The 20176-nt window shown below is 39.3% G+C and overlaps 1 protein-coding gene across 19 annotated transcripts in view; it reads left to right on the top strand.

Moving 5' to 3' along the window:
• The window catches only part of Pkhd1 (PKHD1 ciliary IPT domain containing fibrocystin/polyductin), a 487582-nt gene that overhangs the window by 160575 nt on the left and 306831 nt on the right, over window positions 1-20176 (top strand). For all 19 annotated transcript variants that reach the window (XM_021197628.2, XM_029539264.1, XM_029539265.1 and 16 more), the window contains one exon: window positions 8402-8614. In XM_021197628.2, the coding sequence (XP_021053287.1) occupies window positions 8402-8614 (213 nt within the window). The remainder of the gene's footprint in view (window positions 1-8401; window positions 8615-20176) is intronic.

Below are 20176 nucleotides of genomic sequence, written 5' to 3'. Positions count from 1 at the left end.
AGGAGAAGGAGAAGGAGAAGGAGAAAGAAGGAGAAGGGAAAGGGAGGGGGAAGGGGAAGAAAGGGAAGGAGAAGGGGAAGAAGGGGAAGGAGAAGAGAAGGAAGGAAGGAAGGAAGGGAAGAAAAGGAAAAAGAGGGAGAGAGGAAAGTAGGGAGGGAGGGAGGGAGGGAGGAAGGGAGAAAGGAAGGAAAGAAGGAAGGAAAGAAGGAAGGAAGGAAGGAAGGAAGGAAGGAAGGAAGGAAGGAAGGAAGGAAGGAAGGAAGAAAACTAGGGCCATTACAGTCATACAGTACTTGGCAGCTGGGTTGAAGGAATTCCAGGAAAGGGGGAGTTACCAGGTACATTGAAGGTTGAGGCCAATATGAATAAAATGTATAACCATGACAGAAACAGTTACGGTAGATGTGGAACAAAGGCCCAACTGGGAGTAGAAATTACAAAAGAAAGGAATGAAAGAATTAAAGACAAGGAAAGCCAGCTCTTACAGAGATTATTGGTATATAGTAAAGATAAAACAAATTTTCTTTTTTGTAAGGAAGTTGTCTTTAAAAAAATGTATCTGTTTTCTTTATGAAACACAACAGATTATTTTGTGGTATTTACAGATGATGATTAATTTTTCAGCTAGCCAAAAGTTTGTTTTCATGTTTCTTTTCTTTTTCCTTCAAACCTTAGCTAGCTGCTAAAAGTCTCTTTTACTTCCTTTCCAGAGAAATAAGAGATGTTTGATGGAAATGAGTAATTGCATGTAAAAGATGTGTTCGTTTATGTATTTTAGAGGGGAAAGCAACTGTAATGATGGTTGATTGATTTTTATAAAATTACCTTAGGCCACTTGTGAAGATGCAGTCAGCTTTCATGCAAGTCATAACAAGCAATTTTAGAGTCACATGGAAAGGCTGATTTCAGCTCTGCTCTTGACTGTAGCTTTAACAAGTGGGGTCAGACTCTATGAAGCAGAGAAATAATGTCGTCCTACTTTTCTCTCCCATGTTCAAGGCTTCATTCTATGAAGCAGCTCACTCTAGAGTGATTTCAAGCTGACTTTGTGAGGATGGAAATTCTAGCTTTTACACAAACCTAGAGAAACATTACTTTTGGTTCCTTCCACAGCAAGGCTCTGCTTTGGGTACCACAGGACTATTTTATATGCAAAGAGCTGAGGTCCTCAACAAACTTCCTCCATTCTGCACCTATCTGTACTTGGCTACAGATGAAGCAAGGGCATGCTTTTTAACTGGGTTTATGATGTTCATAGTCATGAACTCATCCTGTTTAGCAGTACTCTCAACACAAAGTACTTGTTCTCTTTGGACTGAACTCTTCTCCCTTCATTAGCATTCTTACTAAGTCCTCTCTGTAAATGGTGTTTGAAAAATTTCTACCAATTTGTTTCAATGTTTTTAAAATTTTGCTTAATGGTACAAGGGACAAAGCCTAGGTTTATACATTTAGCAACTGATCTTTGTGATCTGTTATATATCCCTTTTGGAAGGATATATCTCCAGTAACAAAATGAAGATAAACCTTATAGAAAGGAGCCATAGGCAAACTTGTTTAGGTTAACATATTTTCACATAAATGCAGCTATGAAAACAACCTCACTTAATGTTAGCTGAAGAGTGATTCCAAATTTACAGTTGATCTCAGAACAGCCTGGCTTCACGCCATTATTAATAGCAAATGAACATCCATATAAGTTCTTTTTAAAATTTATTTTTAAGTATTGTTACCTGCTCATCATTACATAAAACAATGGGCTTCCTTGAGACATTTTCATGGGAATTTATGCTGTAGTTGTATCATAGCTATGCCTCATTAACCCCTCTCTGGATCTTCTTTCCACCCTCCCACTGGTCTCCTTCCTCTCTTCAGATCTGACTACATTCTCATTAGGTAGATTTTAGATAGGAGTGGTGGTAGGAGGAGGCTTGGAGGAAAAGTTCTATTTTCTTGGTCTGTGGCAAAAGGATATTGAAGTCATCCTGTAGTCATGAGACTGGGTCATGAGATCGCATTTGTAACTGAGTTACAGATTTGGAAGCAATCATAGTTCAATTTGGTTATAGGGGAGAACATAAACTTAGAAGGGATATGCTTTGAAAGCAGATATTAGCCCAGAAACTTAGAATACCCAAGATACATTTTGCAAAACACAGGAAAACCAAGAAGGATGACCATCATGTGGATACTTCATTCCTCCTTAGAATAAGGAACAAAATACCCATGAAAGGATATAGGTACAGAGACAAAATTTAGAGCTAAGATGAAAGGATGGACTATCCAGAGACTACCCCATCCGGGAATCCATTCCATCATCAGCCACCAAACCCAGATACTAATGCACATGCCAGCAAGATTCTGCTGAAGGGACCCTGATATAGCGGCCACTTGTGAGGCTATGCCAGTGCCTGGCAAACACAGAAGTGGATGCTCANAGTCAGCTATTGGATGGAACACAGGGCCCCCAATGGAGGAGCTAGAGAAAGTATTCAAGGAGTTGTAGGGGGCTGCAACCCTGTAGGTGGAACAACAATATGAACTAACCAGTACCCCCTGAGCTCGAGTCTCTAGCTGCATATGTAGCAGAAAATGGCCTAATCAACCATCATTGGGACGAGAGACCCCTTGGTCTGGTAAACTTTATATGACCCAGCACAGGGGAAGGTCAGGGCCAAGTAGTGGGAGTGGGTGGGTAGGGGAGCAGGGGCGGGGGTGGGGTATAGGGAACTTTCGGGATAGCATTTGAAATGTAAATAAAGAAAATAATGTAAATAAAGAAAATAATAATAATAATAATAATAATAATAATAATAAAAGAAAATAGCCCATCTTAAATTCACTGACCATAAAGGGAAATTATGAATGACATGACTAGATGGTAAGGAAAGAGACACACACAAACAAACAACAACCAAAAATGTCAACAAAAGGAGTCTGATATTCAGACAGGTCCCATGTCTTGTGTAGTCAGTTCACTCATGTCAGGTAACTCTATTTTTGTTTTAATTAACTTTGATCTACTCTAATAAGCTTTATTTTCTGAGGCTCTTTATTCATCTTATTGAATATTTTCATTGTGAATGTAAAACCAAGGGAGATTATGCCATCTTTATAGGTAGAAATGATAAATGTTTTACATTTGGAAGTATCTTAGCAGATGCGTGGTCTCCCACCCTCTACTTTGTAACTGAGAAAATGGAACTATCCCTAGGTAGTGAAGCTACAGGTTCTACTGAATGTCAGTTAGATGCATATAACAGTTAGGGCTGGAGCATGACCTTCAGTACTTGTTCACCAAAGCCAATTCTGATTCTCTGAGTGTTTAAAATGGAAAGCCCTGCCATGCAAATTTGTGGTCCATCATTTGCACATTATTCATGAGGAAATGAATGATGTGAGTGAAAATATTTTAATTGATTCCATTATGTGAACACAGGGTTCATTCGCTCTTTTCTGTTCACAGTGGAGTTTAGCTCAGGCTCGTTTCTAGGTGCCATAACATTTGATGGAAAAATTAATGTCAAGATTGCCGTGGCTCCTTTAGAAGCCTGGTAAGCAGAGTGCTACCATTCGCTGGCAGCAGGCCTGGAGATTTCCAAAGGGAAGTGTTTTGGTTTGTAGATAGTTTTTCTGCCTTACAGTATGGTTTACACAGGACACAGTTCAAAATGAAAGTCAAGACTAATAACTGTAAGCTATTGGAAGTCAACAGCCTGGTAGTTTGTGGACCATTGTTCAAAGTGGGTAGTCATTAGCAGTAGTTGGGAAACAAAAGTGGAAAATATGAAAGTAACAGACAAATGAGTGTCTACCAGGCACCAAATTAAGAGCCTACAAAATGAGCATTATCTTAGTGAATTGTATCATAATTGGTTGGCGAAACTCCCTTGAATACTTTACAAAGAGATGATTTGACTACCTAGATGGAGTGTCTCTAAATTATGTTTAAATAAAAGGAGTATAAGAGGTTCTAGTTCAAGTAAATGTCCTGTAACTGTTACTGATGGTGTATGGCTTGGGATTTAGGATTGAAGACTGAAAGGTATGACGATGAGCCAAGAAAGCTGGAGAGAAGTTTTAGAACAGAAGGTCAGAGAAATGGTCTCTAAATCTGACAATTGGTCAAACATTTCTTCAACATCTTCTCTGCATTAAAATAGAGGTGACCAAAAACACCTAAAGATGTCTAGGGTTTTTCTTTCTCTCCTTTTGTTCATTGTTAAGTACTTCCAGTTGTTTCTAGGAGAACAACACTTCTGAACCATGGATTAATATACTGAATTCAAGACAATTTTCAGCTAGTTGAAGAGTCTTTGCTCTGTATAGCCCTTTACCAATATCTTCTTTGTAAAAGTAACATCTGTCCCTTGAGACACTTCTGACAGCTTTCTCTGTCTACATCTTTTGTTTTAAGTTATTAAATAATGTCTCACATTTCATATAGAAATATATTGCTATCTTTTCTGGTAAAATAGAAGTGAGAGTATATGTTTATATTTGGATCAGAATCATTCAACAATTGTATACTAAGTGCTAGTCCCCTCTCAATGTCTGCTCTAGCCACCAGATATCGAAAATGAAAAAAATTGGCAATTGTCCCATGAAGAATACGTGCCGACACAAAGAGAACAGAAAATAAATACACAAATATGTAGCATGCTTTTCAGATGTTACAAAGAAAAAACATGTAGTGGTTGTGGGGATAAGACAAGCTATTTCATATAAGCCAAAGAAATTTGTAAGTAAAGGAACAGTATTTACCATGGTTAGAGGGCTTATTTGAGAACTTAAAGTCAAAGGCTAGCAATGAGTACTTTCCTAAAAAGTTTGATATCCTGGAATTGATATCTACAGCACCAAAACAAATGAACAAACAAACAAAAACATAGGCAACAAAAAAACTGAAACCCCAAACTAGATCATAAAGTCTAACAGGCAGGCCAATATGTTTGAAACATGTGTTAGTTAGCTTTTGTTAGTGTAATGAAATACTTTAGGTAGAATACTTTGTAATGAAAGTAGATTTATTTCAGCTGACATGGCCATAGGGCATGGAAAGGGCTTTTTCAAGTATTCCTCCCCTGCTTGTATATAATTCTACTGTAGAAATATATGTGTACCTCTCTGTATGCATGGTCAATCTCCATCCCCTTTGTAAAGCAACCAGGATTCAATCAAGGCTCTCCAATTTCTGACCTAATCTTACCAAGTCTTAAGGTCCCCACCTCCAAACACAATGGTTGGCTTAAATCTCTATCTTCTTAATTCCATTAACCGAAGCTCTTTGCAGTAAACTCATTCATTAGTTGATAAGCCCTTTTCAAGCCATAGGAGAACAAATGAAGGTTACATTGTGTAAGATGACCATGGAGAGGAATTGGAGATGGCCAGCAAAGACTATGAAATATATTCTGAGTGAGGCAAGACACTATCACAGAGTTTGGAGGAGAGGACTTCTAGTGGTGGGGAAGACTTGCCAAATCTGTATTTTCTGGGACTGCCAGGACCATGGCACTCATGACATCACTGCAGCTGTGAATACCTGCATAAGACAGCCCTGTACAAGATCAAGACAGTCATCCTTCTATGGCATGGCTGTGGAAGCAACCTAGAAGCACCCACCCCTAGCTGAGGAATGACTGGCAGTTGATGGTCACTGGAGGAGGGGAGTGAGTTTTCTTTAGTGGGATGACCCCAGTAGATCGACCACATTCCAGTCATTGGCCCCACAGCTAGGATTATTTGGTCACACTCATAACTCAGTTATGAAAAAATAAAGAAATTTGGGAGATTGGGTAGGTAAGTGTGTAATGGATCTTGGGAGGAACTAAAAGGAGGAACAAGGGTGAATAGAGTAAAAATATTTTACATGTGTGTATGAAATTCTCAAGGAATTGATAAAAATATTTTATAAGGCAGAAAAAAGATATGAACAATAACAAGAAAAACAACAATATAGAGTTATATCTCTAACCACTATACTATAGGGAAGAGCATTGCTTAGTATTTTTGCAATATGCTTACACCAAGGACACTCACAGCTTGTTCTAGTTAGGTGTTATAGTTACATACTATACTTATCACAAAGTTATTAATGATCCTGATATAATTGATACATCATATGAAACATACACCAATTAAGTATCAAGAAGAAACCAGTTTCCTGAAAAGAATATAATTACTTATTCTCACAATAATTTTACTTTAGACACACTTTCATATGCTACCACGATTTATATATCTGAACAGACTGATGTTAAATTAGTTACTTTTTCTCTAGAAAACTTTTTTTTCAAATTTTATTAGGTATTTACATCATTTACATTTCAAATGCTATCCCCAAAGTCCCCTATACCCTCTCCCTTCTGCTCCCCTATCCACCCACTCCTCCTTCTTGGCCCTGGTGTTCTCCTGTACTGGGGCATATAAAGTTTGCAAGACCAAGCAGCCTCTCTTTCCAATGATGGCTGATTAGGCCATCTTCTGCTACATATGCAGCTAGAGACACAAGCTCTGGGGGTGCTGGTTAGTTCATATTGTTGTTCCACCTATAGGGTTGCAGACCCCTTCAGCTCCTTGGGTACTTTCTCTAGCTTCTCCATTGGGGACCCTGTGTTCCATCCAATAGCTGACTGTGAGCATCCACTTCTGTGTTTGCCAGGCACTGGCATAGCCTCACAAGTGACAGCTATATCAGGGTCCTTTCTGCAAAATCTTCCTGGTGTATGAAATAGTGTCTGCATTTGGTAGCTTATTATGGGATGAACCACTGGGTAGGGCAGTTTCTGGATGGTCGATCCTTTCATCTCAGCTCCAAACCTTATCTCTGTAACCCAGTCCATGGATGTTTTGTTCCCAATTTTAAGAAGGGGCGAAGTGTCCATATTTTGGTCTTCCTTCTTGAGTTTCATGTTTTACAAATTGTATCTTGGGTATTCTAGGTTTCAGGGCTAATATCCACTTATCAGTGAGTGCATATCATGTGAGTTCTTTTGTGATTGGATTACCTCACTCATGATGATTCCCTACAAATCCATCGATTTGTTGAGGAATTTCATAAATTCATTGTTTTTAATAGCTGAGTAGTATTCGATTGTGTAAATGTACCACATTTTCTGTATTCATTCCTCTATTGAGGGACATCTGGGTTCTTTCCAACTTCTGGCTATTATAAATAAGGCTGATATGAACATAGTGGAGCATGTGTTCTTATTACCAGTTGGAACATCTTCTGGATATATGCCCAGGAGAGGTATTGCTGGATCCTCTAGTAGTACTAAGATCCTGGGAGTGTTATAGTGCCTGGAAGTGGTGTCTCCTTTGAGGACTTTGGACCTGTCTGGTCTGTTCGAAACCAAGGTAAACCTGAACTGATTAAAAGGAACCTGAGCCTCTGGTCAGGACAGGCTCTGGTGTCCTTGTTACTGCCTGTTCTCTGCTGCCCTAGTGCTGTCTCAGGTCCCGTGCGCGTTTGGATTGGAGCAGAGTTGTGTTCCACTCACCAATGATCCTAAGATCATTTGGCAGTCTTATAGCGACCGTGGGGGTGTCCACAGACTCCGTGCCCTAGGTGACCTGGTGCTGGCACAGACCATAAGGGCTAGAAAGCAATTTTTAAAGAAGGTTTTGTATAGCTTCCTAATCAGTGGAAGTCAGAGACAAATCCTAATCAAGGCTTTTGGGGCAAAGGCTGAGGGCTGTGGAGCTGGAACCATCTTCAGGATTTTTAAAATGCCACCTCTGGAATGAATGGCATCTAAAGACTTCCCCTCCCTCTTCCCCTTTGCGATGAATTCCTCTCAAAACTACAGTCTGAGACCTAGAGTTTGGGATGACTAGACATCTTACTTGATAGGCTGGTCATTTCCATCCAGTGAGGAAAAGCTGCTAAATTAAGGTTTGTTGAGGAATGCAAGGGTGGAGGATCCTGGCTAGCTAGCATTCCACAAAGCTCATGGTGTTAGTCCACTGCTTCCTTGGATTGTAACGCTTTCCCTTTTAGCACATTTTCTTTTATACTTGTTTCTTGTGTATCTGCTTCATCACATGCATAGTTTCCTGACCAAGTTTAATCTATTGCAACTGGGAAAGTTGGTGACTTCCTCACCATTTACTTAGCCAACTCTAATTTGCTAGATGTTTGCATTAATGCACAAAATGTCTCATCATCAAGGCTACAACAAATAGTAATAATCTTGTGAAAATTGCCTTAAAGATATGTTCCCATCCCCTGGTATCTCAGCTACTTTATAGTGCTTCTAGAACAGAGTGCAATATATAGTAAGTCCTACTTCCAGAAGAAGCATACACACAAAAGCCATTTAATCACATTGGATCTGCCAAAATGGGATGAACCTCATACTCCTGGACACTGACAGCTTGTTTTTTCGTTTGTCAGGTGGCAAGTTGATCTTCATGGAGCCGGGACCCATTGAGCTCAGAGCCCACTCCATCCTTATTACAGATGGTGGAGAGCTCCGTATTGGATCTGAGGACAAGCCTTTCCAAGGCAAAGCTCAGATCAAAATCTATGGAAGTGTCCATTCCACTCCCTTCTTTCCCTATGGAGTCAAGTTCCTAGCTGTGAGGAATGGAACTCTTTCCCTGCATGGTAAGTAGAACACACACACACACACACACACACACACACACACACACACACACACACACACATACACACATCCTGAAATGGGTCTGTTTCTAACAAATATGTGGACAACAACCATTGGTAAATCATTTAAAATATTTCTGAGGCAATGGATCAATAATTCTATAACACATTTAAAAAAGTATAACACATCTAACTATTATCACTTTTTGTTTTTTAAAACATGATTTATTTTTTTATTTTATGAACATCAGTGTTTTGCCTGCATCTATGTCTTTGTGTTGGATCTCCTGCAGCTGGAATTACAGACAGTTGTGAACTGCCATATGGATGCTAGGAATTGAACCCAGGTCCTTTGGAAGAACAGACAGTGCTCTTAACTGACAAACCATGTCCCAAGCCCACGCATAATTATTATCAGAGGCAGGGTGTGCCATGGCTCCTGTAAAGGGACTGGATATCCTCGCTCACCATCAGGTCACTGTCCATGCTTCCCTGAGTGTGAACCGTATTCCCTGTCCTACCAAGCGTAGACATCCTCTGGTTTGTTGAATGTGAGCAGAAATAGTGTACTTCATGGAAAAGTAGAAATTTTAAAATCTATTGTGATTCTTTATCCATTTGGCACTTGATTTCCACTTAGGAATACTCTGTCCCATGTAGGGGCAATTCTTTTCTTTTTATTGGTTATTTGATTTATTTAAATTTCAAATGTCCCCCTTCCTGGTCTTCCCTCTGCAAACCTCCCATCCCATCCACCCCCTCTCCTTTGTCTCTAAGAGGGTGCTCCCCCACCCAGCCACTCCTACCTCACCTCTCTAGCATCCCCATACATTGGGATATCATTTTTGGCCCTTCACAGGACCAAAAGCCTCCCCTCCCATTGATGCCAGGTAAGGCCATCCTCTGCTACATTTATGTCTGGAGCCATGTCTTTGGTTGGTGGTTTAGTCCCTGGGACTCGGCAGGGGGAGGGGGGCGATTAGTTGATACTGTTTTTCTCCCTATGGGGCTGCAATCCCCTCAGTTCCTTCCGTTTTTTCCCTAACTCTTCCATTGGAGTCTCTGGGCTCAGTCCAATGGTTGGCTGTGACTATCTGTATCTGTATTAGTCAGGCTCTGACAGAGCCTCTCAGAGGACAGTTCTTTCAGATTGGGAGCCTGTACACTGACAACATAGGCTTGAGTTGATGACTACAGCTGCATATGTCAGTGAAAAGTAGAACCTTAACTGAAGCAAGCCATAGACATCGGCATTTGTAATCATTACTCCATTCAGTGAAAACTAACTGATAATTATTTAGAAGATACCTATATTCCCAACAATTAATATTTTAGCATTATAAACCAAGTAAAGACAACTCCATTTTGTTATTTATTTATTTTTTAAGCTCTTCCTTTCCCTCATTAGAACCTGTGCAGAGTTAAATTACAGTTGTACTTAAGATCCCCTTACAGATGGGCCTGGGGTTTATGGCTTCCTAAGAGAAAAACAGGGATTAGACTACAAAGTGTTTCTGCTTGAAGCTTTTTTGCTGTCTGATCACCTAATTCTACTTTGTAATTTGACTGTTTTTTTTTTTAACCTTTTAAAATTACTAAGTGTGTAGAATATTGTAATAAACTGGAAAAAGTAAGAATTAATTGAGTGTTTCAGCAGATGATTATATACATTGGTTGTCTGGCTTTAGTCAAATATAGAATTAAAGTATGAGCTGCAGGACTGGGGAGGCTCAGTGGTATGGTACTTGCATAACATGGGTAAGACCTCCAATTCTAGCACCCCCAAACAAAATCAAACAGAATGAACCACCCTTGATTGTAGACGGAGGGTAGTGGGCTGATCTTAAGAGGCCAATGTCATCAACATCGGTATTTTCATATTGACATGAAAAAGTGGAACTTACTTGAAATAGAAAAATTGTTTTAGATATGAGTTGGTGGCTATACTGAAGACTATGGTATTTTCTCTGTCTGGGTTTTGTTATAAACTGTTATAATCAATATCTATAAAAATATTCCCTAGATTCCTTTTTATCTTACTCTAAGAGGAATCCAAAGCTTCTCCTGAGTATTGCTGAGCCCAGGTCAGCTGGCATTCTAGAAACTGAACACCAAAGTCTGTAATGTTAAATACCAGTAACTCTGGATGGGAGCTCAGAATTCCAGTCCCACTAATGGTTATTCTTTTTCTCCCATCTTTATGGATCTGTTGCCTAGGATCCATGACTGTTTTCTGCCTTTTCCCACATTAGCTGTGGTCTCCAAGTATTTAGGCTTCCTTCTTAGGTCACCTAAAGAGCTCCAGGCATTACTCCTCTCAAAACAGGAATTCAAATGAGGACAACAAAAACTTGTTCCATTTATTTCCCTCTTTGATTTGAACATCCATGTTCAAGCATGAATGAATGTGAAAATATTTATAAATATACCCTATGTGCCTGTGTTTTAAATGTTCTATGGACTCATAAACTTTTATAAGAAAACATAAAGTTAAAGAAAATCCACAGTGACATTGTCTATGTTCAATATCATACAATCAAAACCAAGTAAATAGCACTATAATAATACATTTCAGACTTGGAAATGAAAGAAAGATTCTCTGTGTTCTTTTTCTCTGCTTCTCTTTTCCATTTTATTTTCCCATCTTCTCTTCTTTTTGTATTTTCTTTATTTTCTTTTATGTCTTTTCTCTTGTCCCTCTTGTATTTTCAAACCTGTTGTTAACATCTCAAACATCCCCAAAGCCCTTCTCAGAAAATATGACCAGGTCCTCACTCAAACTGCAGAGCCAGAACATGGGACATAGGAAAAAAAATCCTCAACAATCTATGCCCTCACGGATATGGAAATTCTATACTGGAATAAATAATCCATGGAACAAAACTGGTCCAGTTGGGTGAAAAGGAGTCTTTCCTTACCCATGCAGCAGAGTGGCACAGTCACAAGTGTCTGTTATCAGCCCCTCCTCTCTACTCCTCTCTCGCCACCTGAGGTCTGGAGTAGACTCTCCTTCAGGCACGGTGGAATATTCTGGTCAAATTTATTACACAATTTCACTGCCTTTTTATCTCCCAGGGCTAAGGTGGGTCAGGTGACAATTGGACATTAGAAACAATTAATTTTCTTTTGCTGTCAACTATTCCAGAGAGTGAGCATCTTGATTCACTGCCTTCTATCCAGAGTGTCCTTAATGAGGGGCTATCCACTTAATATACCAGAAAAGATGCACTGATGAGATCCACAGGCTTTGCTGAATCTCAAAGGATTAATCCAAGGAATACTTATAATTCTACATTTCCGAATGTCATTCCCAAAGTCCGATTCAGTGGTCATGGGATTGAGGGGGAACGTGCATCTAAGAGAGAACTTCCTGTGGATTGATTTTCAATCAGTGACTGAACTGGGAGATTCACTGGTACACTGAATATTGTGGACTCAGAAATAGGCTTCAATCTGTTGGTTTTCAATTAGGATTTTTGAATAAGCAAATTTCTAGAAAACCATAGTCACCATCCTACACTTAACTCCTTACAGACAGAGCAGCGGGCACACGCCCTAAACGGTTCATTTTTATTGCTTTGCTTGTTTTCTGCTCATCTTCCTTTTCTTTTTCCATAACTGTAGTTGGTAGAGTGTTGGATGTTCCCCCTTTCTTTCAGAAGATTTCTATGATTTCTAGTTGAAAACAAGGCCTGTGGTCCGGCCTGCCTACCACTCACTCTCTCATCTAATTAGTGAGTATATCTTTTCATCAGTCAGAGACGATTTAGTTTTCGAGCTCATGAGGCAACCACATTCTGAGGCACCTTCTGTTCTGTTCCCAGCACCTAGTGGACACCTTTAGATTTTAATCTCTTAAGGTACAGCTGCTTCCTGGCACAGGACAACCACCACTCCTGGGTGTGGTCACCATGCCATCTTCTCAGAAAACAATTGCATGGCTCCTGCATAGCCAGAAGGCAGACACTGTCCAGCAACCAGGGTCCTTTGCAGACTTGATTCCTAGCTTCTAAGAGTGAAGGGATTGATGGATTCTAATTTAACTCCAGCATGGGTCATATAGAATCATGCAACTGGGTCAGCATGTCAGTCATATCCCTTTCCCCAGTGCTTCCCTTCCAGCTCATTCTTCATCACTGCCCTGTGTAACCCTTCTGCTCTAGCTGATTTTTATTGTAGATTAAAACTGCTAGGCAAATGGGCTTTGCTGCTCAACTGTCACTGGAGAGCTGGTGTTGGAAGCACATTTATTGGCTTTGCCTTAATGCAGGAAAATGACACACTAACACTCACACTCATATGCACTCGAGTCTTTCTTTGGTGTATTTGGGAATGGATCAAGACAAGGCATGTTTTGCACCACAGGAGGAGTGCTGATGGTTTAATAACTATCACATGGCTGGAAGTCTATGGTTTGAGCCTTTGGAGTCAGTAAAGAAAATCATTACTGGCTTTCTGCCTTGGCCACACTCTTGCCTTTGCATCTGCCAATCTCATTTCACCACCCAAGCTGAGTGCCAATCACTTGTCACTTTGCAAAGAGGTCGTGTCAGCCTGGGCAGCTTGAATTTTTGACAATGTAATTATGGCTCTTGCCTCCACAGTGGGGGGCTGAGCAGGCCAGAGAGGGTTTTATTGATTGTTCAGCGGGGAAATTTATCAATGTCTCTCATTTCATTTCGGCCTCCTCCCTGAGAAATTTGGGTGACAGTTTTTCAGAAGAAAACTAGTTTAATGGCTTTCAGTGGACTTCTGCCTTTTGTCCTTCTCAAGGAATTACAAGGTAGAGGTGTTAAATATAAATAGAAATTTCTGAGAGAAACTGCTTTATTGGGACATGGTTGAAGAAAGTACTAGTGTAAGTGTTCTGAACATAATACTACAGGAGGAAAAAAATAAGTGGCTTGTGTTTCTTGTAGAGTTTCTAGAAATCCATATTTCAGTTGTATGGGTTTGACACACCCCATACTATATTCTGTGGTTGCAGTTGCTGAGAAGGGGTGGTATTTTTAAGCACAGTGCAGGGCTCATGGAGATGTGTATACCAGCTTGTTCCTGGTCACTGATTTTCATACTGTGCTGCACAAACACTACATTTCCTAAGAGAGCCCCCAGGGGCTCCATAAACAGGGGAACGTTTGAGGTCAAGTAACAGAAAGCTTAAGCTGTTCAGGGAATCAATTCAGGGCCTTTATCTCTACTACCTGTTTAAAGCAATGTTTCATTTGAAAGAGAAAATGAATTTCACTGTAAAAGTTAATGATTAAAAGCTCTATTAAGGGGCCAGTGAAATGCTTCCACCCAAGACTGCCAACCGAGCTCTGTCTCTGGAGCACATGGACCGTAGTCATCTGGGATGCTGTGACAGACCACGGTTACACAGCTAACAGCAGTGAATGTTCTCTGAGTCCTACCTCAGCCTGGGAAACTGGCTAGATGACTAGTCTCCTTTCAGTGTAGATAAATACTGCATTCTTGGTCATATGACTTTGAAAACACGATCACTATCACTAGCAAAAAAATAAGATGGAAATTTCTCTCCACTCTGTCTAATAATGCTTCTAAAAGGCCCCTCACATACAACTCTTTTGTATAGAGTGACAAAATGCACTTTCTGTAGTTTCTTGATTAGATGAGATTGGCCTTGGGCCAATGCATATGAAAGGCTTCCCTAATTTGATACTAGAGATCACACTGAAGGAACTTGTTTAAGTAAACATGTTTTTCTAAAGGTCTTTTGATTTTCAGTGTTTGTGTGTAAATGTATATTGTTAATTGGAAATGAGAGTGAGCTTTTCAATAACCCAAGTACAGCAGGGACCCCACTTAGAAACGCATTGTAAAGCACTTCAGGTTTCTATATATACTTGGAAGTGTTGGCATTAGTCAGGTCTTTTCCAGTAGGAAGTGACAGAAAACCCAATTCAAACAAAAAATAAGGGCATTTACTACCTCATCTAACTGAGAAAAGTTGAAACACAGCTGTGTCCAGGTGCTCTAAATGCTGTCATTAAGGTTGCTTCTAGACGGTTCAGGGTTGGGCTTTCCCTAAGCTGGCTTCATTTTCAGTCATACCCTACTCCCACAGAGGTAGAAAAGAGGGCATCCCATGGCTCCAGATAGAAGACAGAAGAAAAAAATAGCTATTTTGGAGAGAAGTCATGGGAATGGTTTCTTTGACAAAACATCTAATAACATAAAAAGTTTATTGCATATCATCATACTAATTAGCTGAATTTACTCTGACTACACAAACATTGTTTACTAACTACTCTGGGTTTTCATAATTCTTTTATTTGCTAATGGCTCTTTGACCCTTGAGCAAGTTTTCACTTCTTCCAACATTACCGTTGTACATCACTGTCACCCGCCCTAAGTGCTTAACCTTGCCTAATAAATATATCACACAGGGCTTTTCAGTTGTTTTATTTATTCCATTGTCTCTATCAGTAATATACGTACACCATGGGGAAAGGTGTCTTTCATTGTTTTTGCTATTGTTTCTGTTTCTGATGAATCTCTATTGCCAAGAATACAACTAAAACTCATAGTAGACTTTGATAAGTGTTTGTTTCATGAGTAGTTTAACAGGAAGCTTGAGTAGGAGTGACTTTGGCTGCATTTGTGTCATGGACTGCTTGAATCACTGTGTGTGTCAAATTAAGGGTCACTCTTATTTCTCCAGTGGATCCTCATTGCAGTGATCTGATGGAAAGTCTTCCATAACTACATGGCCTGAGACTGAAGAAGGATTTTCTCAAAATAAGAGGTGTATTTTTGCCTGGCAGTGGTGGCGCAGGCCTTTAATCCCAGCACTTGGGAGGCAGAGGCAGGTGAATTTCTGAGTTTGAGGCCAGCCTGGTCTACAGAGTGAGTTCCAGGACAGCCAAGACTATACAGAGAAACCCTGTCTTGGAAGAAAAAAAAAAAGAGGTGTCTTTTCTACTATTGAAGACAACGTGCCGCTGTAAAAAGATAAAATACTTTGACTACTTTTTAAATATTGAAAATCTTTTTAATTTTTAATATATATTTACTAATTTTGAATTGCCAAAAAGATTTAGCTAGACTGTTTATATTAATATATTGAAAACATGTTTAATTTAGCGAGGAAAAATATCATCAGATACACTAGGAAAACCTAAAACCCTCAACACAAAGAAAAGAAACTTTAGAATTAAAATATAAACTGTCCTGTTTAAAATATTTGTTTTTGTTTTTCAAGTGATGGTAAAAGGAAGAGGTTGATTTTTAAATAATTTTAGGGAGAAGGTATATTTAGGAACACAGGTATATTGACCTGACTTGCCACTCTTCTGTGTAAATATTTACATATGAGGTCAATGCCAACAAAGCACCAATCAGCCCCAAGCATTAAGATTTGATTATAATTATATATATTTTAAATTAAGATGTAATTAAATAATTTTGTCCATTCCTTTCTACCCTTAGAACACTCTAACCTTCGCAGATGCGCCTAGAATAATATTTGGTCAAAGTTTGGGTACTCTATAGTCCAAACAAATTAAAACCTAAAGTTTATCATTATAGTCACCAATGGATACTCCACTTTTCACAAATGGCTTTCTATGATATTATAGATATGTAATCCAGGCGGACAGCAAGCTTCTTCCTCTAATACTTGGCAGAATGCTTGTTTTGTTCCTCCAGTGAACTTGACTGTGAGTAGACATTGATTATTTAGACATCTTCAGTCATTAATTTTGAACTCTACAAGACTTAATGGGTTCAAATTCCAACTCTATCAATAAGTAGATGATGGGCCACAAAAAGTTACCTCCTGAGTGTTGCCGTTTCTATGTGTAGAACTGATGCTAAAATATTTCTCATAAGGCTATTTTGTGAGAGAAGGCTAATAAGACAGATAAAATACTTCTGAAGTCAGCAGGAATCAAGCAACTAACTATTCAATACATGCTTATATTCTTATTCATGTCATGTAGGTACAATTTGATTTGGTGAAATTGCCTCCTTATTAATCTGAGATGAATACAGTGTTGCTAATATTTTCTGTCAGTCCGAATTCTGGCTGCCATTATTAATACCTCGTTCTTTACCATTTTGCCAGCACTAAGCCTTATTTATTGTTGAACAACTTGTGAATTTGTATTCTGTCCACTTCAATTACTGTCACTGTAGCTTATTTTCATGCTAATGTATCTTTTAGTTTCTATTCTTATAACCTCTAGAGTTCATTCTGTACCCTGGAACTGAGGTAATCTCCAAAGGTTATTTACTCAAACTCCACGTTAAAACATAGGTGAGCCTGAGTCTAAATTGGCTTCTTTTCATGGCCACATATACTCCCTATTAGTACTTGGCAATTTATATCATTAAAGTCACCAATTTCTGTAACCACAGTAGTTGTCACACCTAGATATTACAAATATTCAATTCAGATTATCTGGCATGTGTCCTTATAATTTGAAAAAGGAGTAGTGACAAGCCAAGGCAATCTTTTAAAAACATCATTTATTCTCCATCATACAGATGTGTGAAACTCTTCATAGCTTCTTGTATTCCCAGGATAAAGTCCAGCTTTCCTGCACTGTCTGACTCCGAGACTCCGGGCCTGCCATCATCATTCTCCAGGAGAGTTTTCTTTTATTTATTGACTGGTTAATATTGGTATGCTTTTACCATTTTTTAAAATCATTTTTAAATTAATTTATTTTTTCTTCTTTTTCAATTTTTTATTAGATATTTTCTTCACTTACATTTCAAATGCTATCCCGAAAGTCCCCTATACCCCGCCCCCTGCCCTGTTCCCCTACTCACCCACTCCCACTTCTTGGCCATGGCATTCCCCTGTGCTGGGTTATATAAAGTTTGCAAGACCAAGGGACCTCTCTTCCCAATGATGGCTGACTAGGCATCTTCTGCTACATATGCAGCTAGAGACACAAGCTCTGGGGGTACTGGTTAGTTCATATTGTTTTTCCACCTATAGGGTTGCAGACCCTTCAGCTCCTTGGGTACTTCCTCTAGCTCCTCCATTGGGGTCTCTGTGTTCTTTCCTATAGATGACTGTGAGTATCCACTTCTGTATTTGCCAGGCACTGGCCTAGCCTCACAAGTGACAGCTATATCAGGGTCTTTTCAGCAAAATCTTGCTGGCATATGCAATAGTGTCTGGGTTTGGTGGCTGATTATGGGATGGATCCCCAGGTAGGGTACTCTCTGGATGGTCTATCCTTTTGTCTTAGCTCCAAACTTTGTCTCTGTAACTCCTTTCATGGGTATTTTGTTCCCAATTCTAAGGAGGAATGAGGTATTCACACGTTGGTCTTCCTTCTTCTTGATTTTCTTGTGTTTTGCAAATTGTATCTTGGGTATTTTAGTTTCCTGGGCTAATATCCACTTATCATTGAGTGCATGAGTGCATATCACCTCTCCTGGGCATGTACCCAGAAGATGTTCCAACTGCTAATAAGGACACATGCTCCATTATGTTCATAGCAGCCTTATTTATAATCCCAGAAGCTAGAAAGAACCCAGATGTCCCTCAATAGAGGAATGGATACAGAAAATGTGGTACATTTACACAATGGAGTACTACTTAGCTCTTAAAAACAATGAATTTAGGAAATTCTTGGGCAAATGGATGTATCTGGGGGATATCATCCTTAGTGAGGTAATACAATTTTTAAATATCAAAAGGGACTTAGGTTAGTTAAGGGAGTCTACCAAGGCAGAGTCACCCTTTCAAACAGTATTCTTCTACTTGCATCACCAAAGCCCAGCTCCTAATAGCCTGTTGTGGGGAAGGAAGGACTCCCAAGCAGCCTCTGTTGAGGCTTTATTTTCCCTATATCTTGGCACTTTATAGTTTTCAGAGCTGAGTCTCACCCTTCCTCTTCTCTATCTCTCACAGCTCAGCGAAGCAAAAAGGGGTGGAGTAAAACTATTACTTTCTTCTCTTAGAAATGGTGAAATGTGAGCCTGGCAGGCAAGGTAACTAATGTTTATTCTGTCTTCTTCATGGGCATACGAGGCACACAAGGCTCTTTCTGATTTCTTTACATATAACTCTGGTTATATGTAACCACAGAGGATAAGCCTTCTGAGTTCTGGAACAGTCTCCTCAATTTCATCCTTTCAAGGTATTTTGGGATCCTACATCTCCCTATGTAATACTCTTGACAGAGACATTAAAAAAAAAGAGAGAGAGAGAGAAATAAAAAAAAAGCCTATTGTGTTTTTCCCACCTTGATACTTACACTTCAGCATTTTTATGGAATTTTATGTTATTTGTAATAACAAGCCTATGAATATTTTCTGTATGATTTTTGTTATTGATATCATATTTAGAAAATCTTTTCTATAGAAGAACCCTGTAAACATTTACCAACTAGATTCCCATTTCATTTACTATGCTGAATTCTTTCCTTTTCCCATTGTATCTTTAAATGCATTTGGAAAACTACAGCCTCTGGCTAAATTTGATCCATTGTTTGCTGTTTTTGAACAATTTTGTCGAAGCACAGTAATTTTTGTCTGCAAAGACTTTATCTATGATGGCCTTGCACGACAGTAGCAGAATTGAATAGGTACTCTAGAGACTACAGGGTTCATAAGCCCCAGACCCTTTAATACTCAAATTCCCTCAGAGAAAAGGTTGTTGACTCTGCTTCAATCTACAAATTGCTGACATTGTTTGGTAGTCAGTTATCTATTTTTCTCTAATAGCGAATCATGTTCTGAACACTTCATCAATGTAATTATATTAATCTGAAAGTAAACTTTAGTTATATTTATTTCCTGATAGTCAGAATTCATGAGTATTGCCTTATTTTGCAAAACAGACCTTGAAGTGATGAACATACTGGCACACATTTGACATCTCAGCATTTGGGAGACAAAGTCAGGAAGATCCCAGGTGTGAAGCCAGTCTGGGGTACAAAGTATGACCTTGTCTCAAAAAGAATAAAACAAGTGGAGAAACTTGCCAGTGTGATAAAATTAAAGATCTTTAAATGTGGAGATTACATTAAATTATCCAGGCAGAGCCCAAGTAATTATAGTGGTGCTTATAAGCAGTTTACAGGAGAGAAGCTGGAGGAGAAGGTAAAATGATAACAGGAACGGATATAAGTGATGTGTTTACAGATGGACACATGAACTGTAAGTCAGCATTGCACACAACTAGATTTTCTCCTCAGAGTTTCTAAAACGAAGCAACCCTGACAACACTGACTTTATCTCAGTGGGTTTACTTTCAGAATTCGGACTTTTAAAACCACAAGATAAAAACCTTGTATGCTCATGGTTGGGCTATAGCTCTTGCCTTGAATATTTAGGGTCCTAGGTTCAATTTCTATTACTGAAAAACGAATCATGATCCCCCTGCATGATATAAAGAGAATTTAAGAAAAATGGCTAAATCCTTTTGCTTGTCTACAGACTTTAAATGTTGCTTCCTCAGTGGGCACTTGCCTCCCTCATCCTGCCACCCAGATGTCAGGGGCGTCGATACCTACTAGGCTTGCCTTTTGTAGCAGCCATGGCTCCTCCTCCTCCTCCTCCTCCTCCTCCTCCTCC

This window comes from Mus pahari, chromosome 5 (assembly GCF_900095145.1).
Source record: "Mus pahari chromosome 5, PAHARI_EIJ_v1.1, whole genome shotgun sequence".
Classification (NCBI taxonomy): domain Eukaryota; kingdom Metazoa; phylum Chordata; class Mammalia; order Rodentia; family Muridae; genus Mus; species Mus pahari.
This window is presented reverse-complemented; position numbering and strand designations above follow the sequence as displayed.